Source organism: Gossypium hirsutum, chromosome A03 (genome assembly GCF_007990345.1).
Source record: "Gossypium hirsutum isolate 1008001.06 chromosome A03, Gossypium_hirsutum_v2.1, whole genome shotgun sequence".
NCBI lineage: Eukaryota > Viridiplantae > Streptophyta > Magnoliopsida > Malvales > Malvaceae > Gossypium > Gossypium hirsutum.
The window spans coordinates 52241617-52258392 of NC_053426.1; the positions used below are offsets into that span (position 1 = coordinate 52241617).

Genomic DNA, 16776 nt, shown 5'->3' on the forward strand with positions numbered 1-16776 from the left:
GTATCAAAATATACGACTCATGATGTTGGGATAATGATGATCTCAAGTCATTACATAATAATCACTATGAGTAATGTTGTGAGTATAACATAATAATCTAAGAAACATACTCATAGTGGGTCAGTCCAATATATTGTTCTCTAACACACATACTCATGTATTGATTTTGACATCTCATGTGTTGTCATCAATCAACTACACTTTAGTCTAAATGCATTATTGTTGTCCAAGCCCACAATAATACTCGACTAAGGACCTTTTAAGAATAATCATATTATTCTCAGGACATTATTATAAAACAATTTATTTATATACACAGAAAATAAACTAAAATAATAATGACTATGCCTTATATTAATAAACGAGGTAAAATAAGTATGTTATTACAATCATCTCATGATTGGTCTTTGGACATATTCTAACAGAGTTATCGGTAGAGTGTACTACGTAGACCTCAAACAAATGACCTGTAACTGTGGGAGATTTCAAGTACTTCGTTATCCATGCGCACATGCAATTGTGGCATGTGCCTCAGAACGTATAGATCGCATTACCTACGTTGATGAAGTTTACAGACTTGAATGCGTGCATAATGTTTGGAAATATGAATTCCCACTTGTCCTTGATGAAAGTATATAGTCGCCTACCTCGCACGCTCCTTTGAGTTGGTACCAAATAAGAACTCGTAATGTAAGCTGAAAGGTTGTCCGAACTCAACTCAGATACGAGGAAATATGAATATTCGGGAGTGGGGAGACACATCGATTTTATGTACATATTGTAGGAACCCAGGACATACGAAGCCAATATGTCTACACAAACCGGGAGCATCAAGGAGAAAAGCTAAATAAAACACTAACTTATTCCTTTATTCATTAATTTTTCTGTAAAGCGTAAGCTATTATTACTTCTTCAAGTAAGAAATATTACAATACGCAAGCCAAAGTTTTAATATGAAATTGGGAAGCTTCTAAGCAATTCTTTACTTTGTCAAAATATTATACTTAACAAATTAACGAAAAAACTTAAATAAAAAAATAACATAAATAATTGTAAATTTAAACTCACAATATGATATGTTACAAAACAAACCAATTTAATAGATTTGTTTCGTATATTGTAAATAAGTGTATATTTAAGATGTAAAACAAATTATAGAATTTGGTACTAAGAAAAACACGTTCTATATGGTGCGTTTTTATTTTCTCTCCTCAAAATACATACTAGAGAACACATTTTCACTGACGTGGCAGTAAAAACGCACCCTATAAGATGAGTTTTTCTTTCTCTCTTCAAAAACAATATAAATCACTAAAATTTAAAATTTTCAATCTGCTTTATCAATTGTTTTTTTTTTCAGCGTATAAAATTAATCAAATAAAAACATATTCACGGAATGATATCATAGTATAATAGCTTTAGCGAGTTATAAAAATTCAAATTATTCGCCTACACTTCAATAGATTTTCATTTTACCGATTTTAAAACCTCCAATGATTTTGAAGAAACAAAACAAAAATAATATAACACGAAATAAATTTTGTAAAGTTAAATAGACTATTAATTGTAACAAGATCAAACTTACGAAATACGTTTGAAACTGAAGAATGAGGCCATGCCCATGGAACGTAGGAAATCTAGCCGCGGTTGAACATATTTCTTAATTCGCTTATAAACAAATTAAAAACATATACATACACCTAAAAATTAAGATATAATAAATAATGAATTGTATAGTTTAAAATTAAATAGTAATACATGAAATATAAATGATAATAAAATAAAAAATAAATTAAAATTAATTATTATGATGTTTTTATTGATTTTGAATTGATGTCAAGTTAACTTTTGACATCAGCTTAAGAAAATAAATTAATATATACAATTAGCGAATGTAATAAAATGTGCATAATAAAAATTTAATATGCAAAAATATTAAAACAAAATTTTAATTGAGTGGTAAATTAAATATTTTTTACTTAATTAGTCTGGGTTCAAATTCCACAAATTATATATTTTTATTAATTTTTTAAATAAAAAAGTTAAAATATACTCAAATAATTTATTTTATTTATAAAAATATGTTTTTATAATTTTCTTAACTGAGATTATCACCGATGAACTAACTCAATAAAAAACTTAACAAATGTATATATATATATATAATTGATAGAGATAATAAAGTATACATAAAAAAATTGAAATGTATAAAAATATTAAAACAAAATTTTTATTGATAGGTAAATTAAAGATTTCTTAACCCGACAATTAGCCCAAATTCAAATATCACCATACATATTTTTTAATAAAAATATTAAATTATATTTAAATAATATAAATTATTTTAATTATGAAAATATATTTTTAAATTTTTTATAATTAAATTAATGACCTATACTACATCAATTCAATAAAATAATTAATAAATAAATAAAAATAAATGTATATATAACTGATCAATATAATAAAACAGGCATAAAAAATAAAAAATAAATTTCCTTTTAATTAAATGATAAATTAAAAATTTTATTAATGCGATAAAAAAATAGTTTTTAACGGTTCAAACTCAGTTTTTTTTACCCGACACAAGCAACTTCCGTAGGCGATGGCTCCTGCTATGAAGATCGTTCTCGGTTTATTAACCTTTGTTACTGTCGGAATGATTATCGGTATGTCATTTCCACCCAATTCCAATTCCAATTCCAAATTTACATTTTCCTTTAAAAAAAAGTTCTATTATCTCTCAATCTTTCAACTTCAAACATCAATGGTGGGGTATCTCTTGTTCTTTTCTCTTTCATCAATGTTGTCTGATTTCCCACCATTTTTTTAGTTTTAAATTCATGGGTTTTGTTTTTTTTCTTCCTTGAAATATATCTTCCAAACCATGAAAACCAGAGATTTAACTCAACAGATCGATGCATTTGGTTGAGACACGAAATGGGGTTTTCGCTGGATTTTTATTTTTATTTGATTACGTTCAAATAATTTTATCATATTTTTGTTTCGGCATGAGCGAATTTGTGAAATATTTCTTATTATTATCACTTGTATTTTATGTTTGAAGAGAGAAATTTCAATTCTGACATTGAAATTTGTATTAGCATTGAAGCAATGGATTAGATTTTCAATTGTTTTCCTGCTTAGATTTGTTGTTATTCTTCATAAATTAATTTTTATGATATGGGAAAATAGCAGGTGCTTTGTTTCAGCTAGCATTCATACGAAGATTAGAAGATTCATACGGTATTTTTCATCATTGAATATATATATATATGTTTGCATAACTTCTCATGCAACAATTGTGGTATTTCAATTTTTTTCATGTAATTAAAAAAGTATTCTTGACCAATATGATAGAGACTTAGAATGATGTGAAACTTTATGTTATATTACTAAATCCAATGACCCTTTAGTTAAAATATAAATCATATAGAAAATTATACAAGTGTTTAAACTTAGTTTTACATTAACCTAAGTGGATCTCTCCTATATATTGGTACAATGGTTGCAATCTAGAAATAAGAAAAGGGCTGCAGACACATTTCTGTCTGACACTTACATTTGAATCTAAACCATAGGAAAGTGCAACTTTTGTAATGTTTTAGCTAGCATCATCTTGAATATTTCTTTCCTTAATTTTTATGTTTTTAAAATTCTCCTCTCTTCTTTTATAGGTAATTATCACTTTCCTACTACAAAACTGCATACAAGGCAAAGTGATGGTCATCTCAGGTTGCCAATAGGTTGGTACGGTTCTTACTTTACCTATGTTGTTTTAATTTTTCTTTTTCTTTAACTGTCAGTCTTTGATACTCATGTGATATGAGTATGTGACCATCAAAGATCTTCCAAATATATGAAAAGTTAAGAAAAATCTGCCTATACTAGTGTTGAATACATACTCATATTCGGCATGCACCCGAGTCTAAGTAACTGAGGTTCTTACCTTATTATTCCAAATCTTTATCTTCTTTGAAGAATCTATATCTGATACTCATTTTCAGCACATCCAGACATGGATTCAAAAGTATGATCTTCCAAATATATAGGAAATTTTTTGATCATATCCATACTAAACACATACCAGGCACTCACATTTGAGGTCTAATAACATCTATTCTTCACTGTTCTCAAACAAAAAAGTAATCGAATGTTTTTCAGCATAATTGAACTTTGGATGAAGAATCTTATAAGTTCTAGCCATATTTTAATTTTTCAGGTTTGAGTCATTGGCATGGTGATCAAGAAGCAGAAATTTTGCGTCTTGGATATGTATGTTTTTTACACTCAACCATTCGTATATTCATGTCGTGTTTCATTTTTTCTAGTTTCATAATTGTGTTTAAGATATTCTTTAATTTTTATAACCTTTGACATGCCAAGAATCTGGATTATGAATATTTTGACATTTTCATATATTTGTGTTGTGTTAGCAGTTTTTTTTTTCTTTTTTTTTTTTTTGAGTGTGTGTGTCGTACAACTCTAATATATCTAGTAGAAGAATAATTGAGTCAAGGTTTAAGCTATTAGAAGCTCAAGCTTGAGCATGTAAAAAATTTGTGGCTCTAAGCTCGACTTGAGCTGGATAGAGTTTTATTTTTAAAACTCAAATTCTGTTCAAAATAAAGATCAAACTACTTGAGCTCGCTCGATTTAATTCTACTTTGTAGGATTGATTTATTATATATCTTTTATGTTGTGTAAAATAAAATTGATCTGGAAGATGATTCTTCTTACACTTTTTTTAAATGGAAAAGAAAAATTTATTAAATTTTTATTTTTATTTTTTGATGTAGGTCAAACCTGAAATAATTAGCTGGTCTCCTCGAATTATAGTACTTCATAATTTCCTTAGCAATGAGGTATGTATTTTATGTTATTCTGTTATGTATCTTATCTTATTCTATTTGTCCATTTTTTTTCGTAAGTTTTGTATTCAATATTTTTGTCCAACATATGACAATGAAAATATTACTTTCAAGGATCCTTTAGATACATTGAAAACTTTTAAAAAGTTTGATCATATCCATGTCAGACATATAGTTGGGATGATAATGGAGCAAGATGAACTGACTTTTTTTCTCATCTCGATCCCAACTTTGCTTTCATGCCAAATCCAATTGTATTTAATCTTTGAACTCCCAAACCTTACTCTGAAATGGAAAAACTTCTCACCCCATCCCTAAAGCCTACATAATACTTTATATCAACTTTATAAAAAAATAAAAATGCTAATTAAAATATAAGAATAATCAAATACGTATTATAAAATCTAATAAAAATTAAGAAAAATGCTTAATTAAAAAATATATAAATAGTTACAAAAGTAAAAGAGAAGCATTTTAGTTCATATTTTAGGATAGGACAAATCTGATCTAAGCTTGACCTTAATCCAATCTTGAAAATTTTAATTAAAACCTGCCCTGCCCCCAAACTCGATTTTTGAGAAAAATGCCCTTATAGGATTGAGTCGGATCAGACCCGGACCCAATAAGTTTGGATTATTTTGCTAACTTAGCATGATAGACTTTTTACTATTATGTTATGATCTTCATGCTTGCTTGCCTCTATTCCTTTTGTATTGCCTTCGAAAATTTTTTAATTTTTGGTAGGTCTATACTTAGAAGATAGTAAAAGAAAATATTTTGGCTAAAAAAGTTGTAATTTGATAAGTTTTTTGTATCAATACTACAATATAGGATTTTTGGCTTCACTCTTGTTGATCTCTGCAGGAATGCGACTACCTTAAAGCCATTGCCCTCCCTCGTCTTCAAGTTTCTACTGTGGTGGATGCAAAAACTGGGATGGTACATTTCTCTTCTTTTTCTTTCCTTGAATTTGTGGTGCCTCATTATACTACTTGAACTTGGATTTGATTTTCGAACATGGGTGGGTCCATTATAAGTATGTTTATTTTTTTCCCAAGTGTTCTTATGCATTTGGAGTGCCATTTCCTCGTACTTACGTCCAAATATGTGTTGGACATGAATACTTAAAGTAAAATAAAGAATCAGATCTAAATGTTGAATTTAAGTATGCGTCTTTTGTGTAAAGTATACCATTTTTGAAGTTCACTTGGAAATTCGTGATGGGAGATCTTCTCTTACATTGAAATCGAGAAATCTTGATTGAGAGCATATCAACCAAGGTAGTAATTGATCTTACATGATAATGATACTTAAAATATACATAAACATGAAATGAACACATGAATTGTTGGTTCTATTCTTACCTTTGATAACTTTTTTTTCAATGTAAGAATTGACCTTACTTAATAAATAGCCTTTGTTTCTCAGGGAATTAAGAGTAAGGTCAGGACAAGCTCTGGTATGTTCTTGAGGCCAAATGAAAGAAAGTGTCCAATGATACAGGTTAGATTTCTAGTTACTTTTCACCAATATAAATTCGCATCCTCGATGTTTTCGACTTACTTGGATTTGGAGATGATCATTGGATATGAGTGAAGAATTGAGGGAAAGAGAAGTTTTTTATTTATTCTACAGCAGTATATTACATCATAGTATTTTTAAGAAAATATTATACACAAAAAAGACAGAAACTAAATCCTAAATTTAAGGGATTTGTCTCCTAAATAAATGGATCCTAATATCAAGGGGTATCAATTATCCAAGGTAAAAAATTACTAAAGATTTCTTCTAATCTCCACACTCCCCCTCAAGTTGGTGCATAGATATCTAGTATGCCCAAGTTGTTAATTAAGTACTCGAAAAATGGCTTTGACAATCTTTGGGTAAGGATATCTGCAACTTGTTATGAAGTTGGGATAAAAGGTAAGCAAATCATTCCGGCTTAAATCTTCTCTTTGATGAGGTGTCAGTCAATCTCAACATGCTTTGTTCTGTCATGTTGAACTGGATTATGAGCCATACTAATTGCAGCCTTGTTATCACAATAGAGCTTTATAGGCATGGTTGTAGATTTCTTCAATTCTTCCAATATCTTCTTTAGCAACATTATTTCATAAATCCCATGAGCCGTAGATCGATATTATGTTTCAACATTGCTACAAGCTATGACACTTTGATTTTTGCTTCTCCAAGTAACTAAATTTCCCCAAACAAATGTACAGTAGCCTGTGGTGGATCTTCTATCTGAATCAAACTTGCCCAATCTATATCTATGAAAACTTTGATACCTCGCTGCTCATTTTTCCCTAAAAATGACTCTTCTCCTGGAGGACCTTTTAGATATATCTCAATATAAGGTAGACTGCCTCAAGGTGTTCTTCATGTGGTGAGTGCATGAATTAACTCACTTAACTGACAGCAAATGCAATGCTTGGCCGAGCATGCGATGAGTAAATAAGTTTTCCTATTAATTTATGATATTGTGCCACATCGACTAGTTTCCCTTCTTTGTTTCCAAACTTTAGATTAACATCAAATGGTGTCACCGTTGGCTTGCATTGACTTATTCTAGTTTTTTTAAGTAAGTCATCAACATATTTTTTTTCCTATGAAACCTCCAAACCTCTTTTTGAATGAGCTATATTCATGCCCAAAAATTACCACTAGCTTCCGAAGTCCTTGATCTCAAATCCAGAGGCCAATTTTTGCTTTAATAGCTTTGCTTCATCATCTCCTATGAGGATGATATCAAGAACGCATACAATAAGAATAGCAATCTTCTCTTCATTTGAGTGTTTTACAAACAACATAGTATGATTAGCTTGCCGTTGAGAATACCCTTTTTTTTAATGAACATGGTAAATCTCTCGAACCAAGTTGTAGGTGATTGTTTTAAACCATACAAGGACTTCCTTAATTTGAACATCTTTGCTTCAAATTCTTTTTCAAATCCAGGCGGTGAATCCATAGAAACTTCCTCGTTTAGATCCCTATTGAGGAACACATTTTCCTGATCTAGCTACTGAAGAGGCGAATCAAGATTCACTGCAATTGAAAGAACTCTGACAGTATTCAACTTGGTTACTGGTCTTGTCAATCCCATAGGTTTGTGTGAAACCTTTAGTAACCAACCTCGAATTGCATCTTTCAATCAACCTATCTGTTTTGAACTTGATTGTGAAAACCCATTTGCATTCAACCGTCTTCTTTCCCTTTGGTAACTCTTCAATTTGCTGCGTGTTATTCTTTACAAGAGCTTTCACCTCCTTGTAGATAGGCTCTCTCCAATACGGAACCTTTAGGGCATCTTGTATATTCTTAGGAATATTCAGAATAGCTAGTTGCGAGGTAAAAGGAAAAAAGCAAGTGATAAATTTTTGTAAGAAACAAAATTGGACAAAGGGTATTTAACACAACTCCTCACTCTTTTCCTTTTGGCAATCGAGAGATTAATATTAGATACAAGATTAGACTTAGTAATATTTGACTTAGTAACTAGGGGGTCATTATAAGAAGGGATAATGTCACATTTGGTCCTGCACTTTCATAAAATGTCCAATATATTATCTGTACTTTCAAAATGTCCAATGTGGTACTTGAACTATCAATGTGTGTTTTTTTATGTTGGTGTTATTACGTTAGTGAATTGCTAAACCAGTCAATGAAAATTTGATGCTTAAATTTTTTGTTCTCAAATCATCAAGTCCAAATGAATAATATAATATTATGTGAAAGCTAAATAAAACAATAAATTAAATTTTAAAAACAAATAACTAAGCATATAGTTAACAAAAAAGAAAATACTAAATTTACAGGAAAGTACATGTACTTCCATGGTTAATAAAAAATATTATTTCAAATGGAAAGCTCTTTGGAGAAGATGACTATTTATTTACTTAAATGGAGAAGAGAATGTTTTTGCATATGTAAATTTAGTATTCATTTCTTTTTTATTTACCATATGTTAATTTTTTTTAATTCACTTTTTTATTTAGGTTTTCACATAATGTTATATTATCCATATGAACTTGATATTTTGGAAGAATTTGTATCAAATTTTCATTGGTAACATATAGTTAACAAAAAAGAAAATACTAAATTTACATGAAAGTACATGTACTTCCATGGATAATAAAAAATATTATTTAGAAATTAATTAAAAAATATTATTTCAAATGGAAAGCTCTTTGGAGAAGATGACTATTTATTTACATAAATGGAGAAGATGACGTTTTTGCTTATGTAAATTTAGTATTTATTTCTTTTTTATTAACCATATATTTAGTTATTTGTTTTTAATTTAAATTTTTATTTAGTTTTCCATATAATGTTATATTATCCATATGAACTTGATATTTTGGAAAAAAAATTTGTATCAAATTTTCATTGGTTGATTTAGCAATTTACTAACGGTGTTAACATTATGTACCATAATAAAACACATATTGATAGTTCTGGTACCACAGTGGACATTTTATGAAAGTATATGTATCATTATAGAACACGATATTTTCAAAGTACAAGTACCGCGATGAACATTTTATGAAAGTACAAGTATCAAATGTGACATTATCCCTTGTAAGAATTCCCTAACATCATGAACAATTTGGGGTGTAGATTCTTGGCAGATCTCATTTCCTTGACTCTAATTCATCCTTGAATAAACAAGCAATGCCTTGGTGTTTGTTTGAACATCGTTCTCATCTCTAGCAATGTTATGAGATGGTTCTACAGGGTCTTTATCTAAGCTATCATTTGATTCTATACTTATTTGAATCTTTGGCTCAAAAAGCTTTTCAAGAGAGTTAGAAGCTTTTCAAAGAAGGTAATATATATTGAAACAAGTATTCTTTTTGTTTGTCGATCATAGCACTTGTATCTTTTTGTGTTGATGCATATCCTACAAAAACATGTTTTCAAGCCTTAGGATCTAACTTCCGACAGTTTCTACCATGAATATGAACAAACTACATCCAAATTCCTTCAAAGGTAAATTCACTTGTTGTCCTAAACATAGGGTGTGATAGGCTCGGGCCCGAAAGTTTAACCATGTCGATTTGAACGCATAACGGTCCGAGTTTGAGAAAGCCTGAGCTTGATAAAGCTCAATCTCGAGAAAGTCTGAGTCGGTAAGGATCCAAGTTCGAGACTAATTTATCCTAAGCTCAAGATAAATTCAATTCGAAGCTTGAAATGGCTTGAATTTATAGCTCAACAACTGAAATAGGCATTAATAATTAATATAATTATATTATATATTACTCTAAATAAAAATAACATATAAATAAATGATAATTATTTAATTTATGAAGATGTATTCATAAATATTACATATATTAAAATTTTATTAATAGCAAAAGTAATTAATAATAAATTTTTATGTTAAATTATAAAGTGGAATAAATTTTGAAATGTTAATTGAATATAACATGTTTTTAATTCAATAATTATATATGTATAATAAATATATAAGACTAATAATTATTCTATTCTATAAAATTTAAATTTAAATTTAATGATAATATAAAATATATAATGATATAATATATATTAATAATATAATAATTAGTTTTATAATTATAAAAAATAATTAAATATGGTTTGTTATGAAATATTAATAACATCAGTAATAAAATTAATTTTAAATCATGTTTCTTCTAATAAAAAATATTTTGAAATTCATATACATATGATATAATCATAAATGTGACATATAATAACTTTAATTATTTTATATAAAATATTTCTACTAAATATATATAATATTTTTTATAAGATCAATTTGGATTGTGTTATCATCATAGAAGTAAAATGAATTATTATATTCAAAATTAAAATATTTATAATTTAGAATATTTGAAATTATTTGAATTTGTCAAAATCCGTTGGGCCCGATCTGAATCCAAAATAATCTAAGCCTAAAAATATTGGAACGTAAGTGCATAATCGGATAAACCGAAGCAAATATACGAAGTGCATAATTGGCCAAACCGAAGTATAAACCTGTACAGTTAATAGGGTAACCAATTTCCAATATCATCACATAGTTCAATTCACATTCCATCATTCTCAATTCATCATCAATTTACCATTTCAATACAACATATAACATGCTTTAACTCAATTTCATACCAAGTACCACATATCAATTAAATCATGTTATTTTTTATTTCATTTAATTTAGTCCTCTTTCTTGATATTATATATTAATCACCACAATTTAACTCATAAAAATATTATATGCTTATCTCATTACTAAATCATGCAGTTTAACATGAATATGCAGTAATTAGATTGATCTCGGGTCATAGAGATACAAACCAAAAGCTTGCGTCACTCGTCGTTGGCTCTCGCATTTCCTTTCCTTCTCGACAACTTGGCGTTGTTTTTAGCTATAAATAATAATTCAATTATAATACATCAATTTTCATCCAAATCACATTCATACAAAGATAAATATATTTTTTAATTTATTTAATTTAGTCCCTGAATTCGGAACAAACATAACTATCGATTTAAAGTTTCGGATTAAAACTCAATTTCACATACTCATTAGGGACCTATTTTCTATTGCTATCGAAATTTCATAATAATATTGCATTTTCTTCAATTTAATCCTTAATGTATAAAACTAACAATTAAGCTCTACAATTTAGTTCTTCTCATAAACTAAACTTAATTTCTATCAATTTTACACTTACTTCATCCAATTCTCAATAATGGCAACTTTCAAAAAAATTTAACAGTTTCACAAATTGGTAGGACTAGCTAAATCAAGATTTAATGACTTCAAATGTATAAAAATTATAAGAAAATGACTTCAATTACTTATAATCAAGTGATTGAATGCTAGCTTCAAAATGGTGTTTTCTTTATTTTTTTCTTCTTCAATATTCATTGAAGGTTTGAGAAAATGACAACTTTGTTATCATCCCACTAACTTTTCTATTTATATTAAAATTATATGTTAATTAAATTTAATTAATTAGTTTAATTTAAGTGAGCATCATCATTAGTGTCCACTAACGTTTAAGGAACAATGGTTTAATAACCATTTTGGTTCTTTTGGATTATTGCTATCTAAGTATCGAAACCTTTTCTTAATTAAAATTCTATAGCGATTATACTTTTACAATTTTGTCTTTGGGTATTAATTAACCACATTTGTTGGGATTGCCGATACCCCCTGTGGCGCAGCGAAAAAATTATCCTAGCGAAGCCATGTACGAGGAACGAAACGGGTTGGACTAGAGTTGAAGATATACTTTCTCAATTGAAAAGCGATTAAAGGATTCTGCTGATTTGATGTTGATTCCAAGCCTCAACGAAAAACGTCTCGGCCTCTACGTAGTCCACCTAGTCAACCTCGAACAGAAAAACTTTTTGAACAATTTCAAAGAGAATTCAAATATGGCTGCTAGACTCTTTTTTTTTTTTTGTAACCCTAACACATTAAGGGATATCTTTCTTTTATTTATTTTTTGATATCATATATAAGAAAGAAAAACGAGATTATTCTCTTATTATTAGAGAAAACAAATGGAAAGTCATGAAAAAGGATTATATTCTTTCCAAAAGAATATCACTTTCCATGTCCTTTTATATTTTGACCGAAATTATTATTATAATTGTTTATATTAATAATTTTGGTCAAATGTATAATTAATAATTTCTATGAATCAAATTCATATATTAATATTAAATATGTTCTCTATTTGTGTGCAACAAGTTTGTACGTATAATATGTTCAATATTTAATCATCAAATTAAATTAATTTAATTCATGTGATAGCTAAATACAATACCAAATGTATTTGAATTTTGTTCGCTTCAACTATAGGGTGTGACCATGTAGAATCTTGTGCAGCTACGAAAAAAAGTCAATTTTTATATTTCGCATCTAATTGACTTGCGGAAATATGATAATTTCCTTCATGAATTATTATAAACCAACTCGTTGGATTCACGTGTTACCTGATCTTCTGTTTCTAGGCCCAAGCCAATACCTCCAGGAATTTGAGGAATTTTCTATTGCCCCTTTTAATAATATTGTGACTATTACATAATAATTCATTAAACATACTCATAGCGGGTCAACCCAATGTGCTGTTCTCTAACAGCTACTCATGTATTGAGTAATAAGGCATTGTCATTATTATAGTGACACCATTTCATTGTAATATACCATGGCTTGGTTTTTGTTCAAATATTTTAGAAAAATTTTCAAAGTTTAAATAGGTTTCTCTCATAGCCTCCTAAACATCTTTGCAATAGGAAGAAAAAGATAAGGTTTACCTATTGAAGGTTCCATGGAGTTAATTAGCCGAGCAATGATCATAGAATTCTTGGACCACCATCCACCTATCCGTTTGTCATCTTCTTCTGGTTTCTTCTTATGCCCTGTCGGATATTCAAGCTTCCCCTCCCATCAATGGCCAACTTCACGGATTGTGCCCATTCCGGGTAGTTTTCTTTTTTCATTCAGCTTATGAAGGGTCAGCTGCAATGAATGATGAGATGGATCTCCCTCAAGACTCATGGTTCTCTCTTTTGTTGATGCTGGTCTACTACTTTTAGAAATAACTGTTTCAGCTATATACAATGGGAAATTTTGTTCTAGCTCTGATGCCATGAAGAACGAGACAATTTTTTACTCATTCTATAGTAGTATATTACATCAAAATATTTATGGGAAATTATTATACACAAAAATTAAACGGATCTTAATATCAAGGGATATCAATTACCTAAGGTTAAAGTCTAATCTCTACAATGAGTATGCATTCGACATGGGTATCCACAGTTTTTATCTATTTTCTCATGTGTAAGGAAGATTGCACTCTCATACCCATTTCCAAACATGTTAGACTTGAGTACTTCAAGAAAAATAAAAAAGTAAAAGAGTAATGTTGTAGAAGGTATTTATTAGTAGCTAAGGGGTAAAGCGTACAAGCATTGGTCCAAATTGGCATATAAATGATGATACCAAATTTATATTGTCAATGTTAATTGGATTTGGATGTGTTGGATACCCATATGCATTCGACATGGGTATATGTGTCAGATTCTCAATAGCTATTATCTAAATGTGTTGGACATGGTTGTCAGATGCAGTTCTTCTCTCCAATGTAAATTCTTATCATTATGTTTTAGATTTTGGATGCATTCTATGGTACTTGGACTTGGATGACTGTCACATATTCATATGTATAGTTTCAATATGCATGATAGATTTCCATTTCTAACATTTCAAGTTGTTGTTTACATCTATCCTCTCCAATTGCTTAATAAATTGTGTAATCAAGTGTTCTCCTAACTTTTTGTTTCTTTTAATCTCAAGGCAATTGAAAAGCGGATTTCAGTGTTTTCTCAAATACCAGCTGAACATGGGGAGCAAATCCAAGTTTTAAGGTTTGGTTGATGACATATTATTTGTGTAAAATATTTCTGAAAAAGCATGAAAACTGAATAACATCTAATGCATCACAGGTATGAAAAGGATCAGTTTTACAAGCCCCATCACGATTACTTTTCTGATCCTGTAAGTGATATTTTTTTCTCAAAATTGACTTGCTTAGGGGTATAAACTAGACATTTGTGCTCATAAGTTACTTGGGTTCAGCTTGAGAAGTTCAGTCATTGTGGCGTTGAGTTTGAGTATCCTAATGTTTAACTTGAGCAGCTTGTGAGTGTAACTGAGCTTTTGTATTTTTAATTCGTATTAAAAAATTCTCAACTTCAAGCACAAATAATCAAGCTTGGTGTCAAGTATGAGAATTTAGCTCATTTTTTATTAGTTAAATGAGTTTAATCAAAGCTTAATTGAGCAAACCTCAGGCGATATTTATCTCAAATTGAGTTCAAGTCCAACTGCAAGACTTAGAATTTTAAGTTGAACTTGAATCCAAATTTCTTATAGCTTTGAGCTAACTTGGCTTGATTACATCAAACATTGTCTATCTATTGGTCGGGATTAGATTTATATCTGTTCTTGTGATGGTGGAATCTTGATCCTTTTGCTTTGCCACAAATGCAGTTTAACATTAAGTGCGGTCAACGAATAGCAACTATGCTCATGTATCTTAGTGATGATGTTGAAGGAGGAGAAACATATTTCCCTAGGGTAATTCCTTCTTTCATAAAAAAAAAAGATACAATGAATTGATGTGTACCTTTCTAAGGTTTTACATGTATCCATATCCTATATTCATATTTTACACATGAGCATTGAACACGAATACTGTTCCAAAAAATAAAGAATCTGAGCAACATACGGTGCTTTACCTTTCATTGCATTATTTTTTAAGTGTGTTATGTAATCTCAGGCTGGTACAGGCGATTGTAGCTGTGGTGGGAAGGTTGTTAAAGGGATGTCAATAAAACCGACAAAAGGAGATGCCGTACTTTTCTGGAGCATGGTTTGTTTCGTTCTTCTCAATGTATTTAAATTGCCAGTTTACATGCCTGCCTATACTTGTGGTTACAAACTAAAATATTGGATTGAAAGTCAAAACCATCGGATTTTCAGATTCTGGTTGGACTGGATAATTCAACCATCAATGAAAATTTAAAAAAAGAAAAAGAAAAAGAATTAAAAATATTTAGGAAAATAGACTAATAGTTATTTACATTACGCCTCATGAGGTTTCATGTTTCAGTTTAGCTACTTGTTATGTGGTTTCTATGCTGAATATATCGAGGGTTATACATCATGTAATCAGACTAGAATATGGAAAATACCCTTGCTACTTTTAGTTTTCGTATAAAAAAGTTAGAAACATAGCCCTTGTGAGATTGGACTGGAAATCAAGATAAACAATATTTTTGGTTCCGGTAAATGTTTCTGGACATTAGGGAAGTGTATTGTCCTTGTTGGAATTTGCCCTACTTGATTGCATTGTCCAATATCTCATACTAGAAAGGGTACCTAGTAGGATACCTTAAGTTTGAAGTGATTAAGATTTCTCTGATTTGGTTATCTTTGTTGTTTGCATTGCTTGCTTCCGGTAGGGACTCGACGGGCAGTCCGATCCAAATAGCTTGCATGGAGGATGCGTGGTTTTGTCAGGTGAGAAATGGTCAGCAACAAAATGGATGAGGAAAAAACCTAGTTCTTAATTTTAAATTCTTAACCTTCTTTCTCCACCTATGTATAGAAATTTATCTTGGATTCAGATTAGATATCGGATACGGGTATCTCTTCCACGAATAATTTTTTAAAAAAGATTTTCATAATATTATTTTTGAGAATTGTATCCCATGCCAGTATGAAAAAGCCACTGGAACAGCATACCTAGTAATTTATATAATGGTTTTTTCAAATCTGACTCGCAATTCATTTTTATTGTTTAAAGATGGTATAATGATTTTTTTACCCTCTAATTTTATAAAAAAATATTTTAGTCATTCATTTAATTTTTCATCTCTTTTAATTCTTAAATTTACATTTTTTATCAAATCACTTTAAAATAGATGTAAATGTTAATATTTTTTTAACTTTGTTGAGGTGACATACATGTGAATTGTCACGTAGATGATATTAACATTTAATTTTAGAAAAAGCTTAAAACAATATGAAATAAAAAATACATTAATATGCTTATAAAATTAATGGAACCTCCGACTTGATGATGTAATTGTAGCAATATAATCATCTAACAAAAGTACTAATATGTTAAAAAAATTAATTAAAAATTTAAAAAACTTGAAGCAACATATAATAAAAAATATAAATTTGAATAGGAAAAAATTGAACACGAGAATCAATGATGTATTTGCAACTATCTAATCATCTAACTAAAGAACTAATATGTTAAAAAATTAATTAAAAAGTTTAAAAGTTTAAAACAATATAAAATAAAAAATACAAATGTGAGTAGGAGAAAAATGAAACCCAGGATTGAAG

At 29.2% G+C, this 16776-nt stretch overlaps 1 protein-coding gene across 3 annotated transcripts; it reads left to right on the plus strand.

Annotated features, from left to right (window-relative positions):
• Window positions 1-2541: 2541 nt before the first annotated feature.
• Window positions 2542-16121, plus strand: LOC107887177 (prolyl 4-hydroxylase 1). 3 transcript variants are annotated; one of them, XM_016811338.2, is made up of 12 exons: window positions 2542-2669; window positions 3199-3246; window positions 3678-3746; window positions 4223-4275; window positions 4800-4865; window positions 5736-5810; window positions 6300-6374; window positions 14212-14282; window positions 14361-14412; window positions 14908-14994; window positions 15197-15289; window positions 15882-16121. In XM_016811338.2, the coding sequence occupies exons 1-12, from the start codon at window positions 2606-2608 to the stop codon at window positions 15987-15989; spliced, it is 861 nt and encodes a 286-aa protein (XP_016666827.1). In that variant the 5' UTR covers window positions 2542-2605; the 3' UTR covers window positions 15990-16121. The 3 variants fall into 3 exon arrangements, with proteins under 3 accessions (XP_016666827.1, XP_016666829.1, XP_016666826.1); XM_016811337.2 differs by having other exon boundaries at window positions 2565-2669; window positions 3196-3246; XM_016811340.2 differs by lacking the exon at window positions 15882-16121 and having other exon boundaries at window positions 2550-2669; window positions 3196-3246; window positions 15207-15290.
• The last annotated feature ends 655 nt before the right edge of the window (window positions 16122-16776 follow it).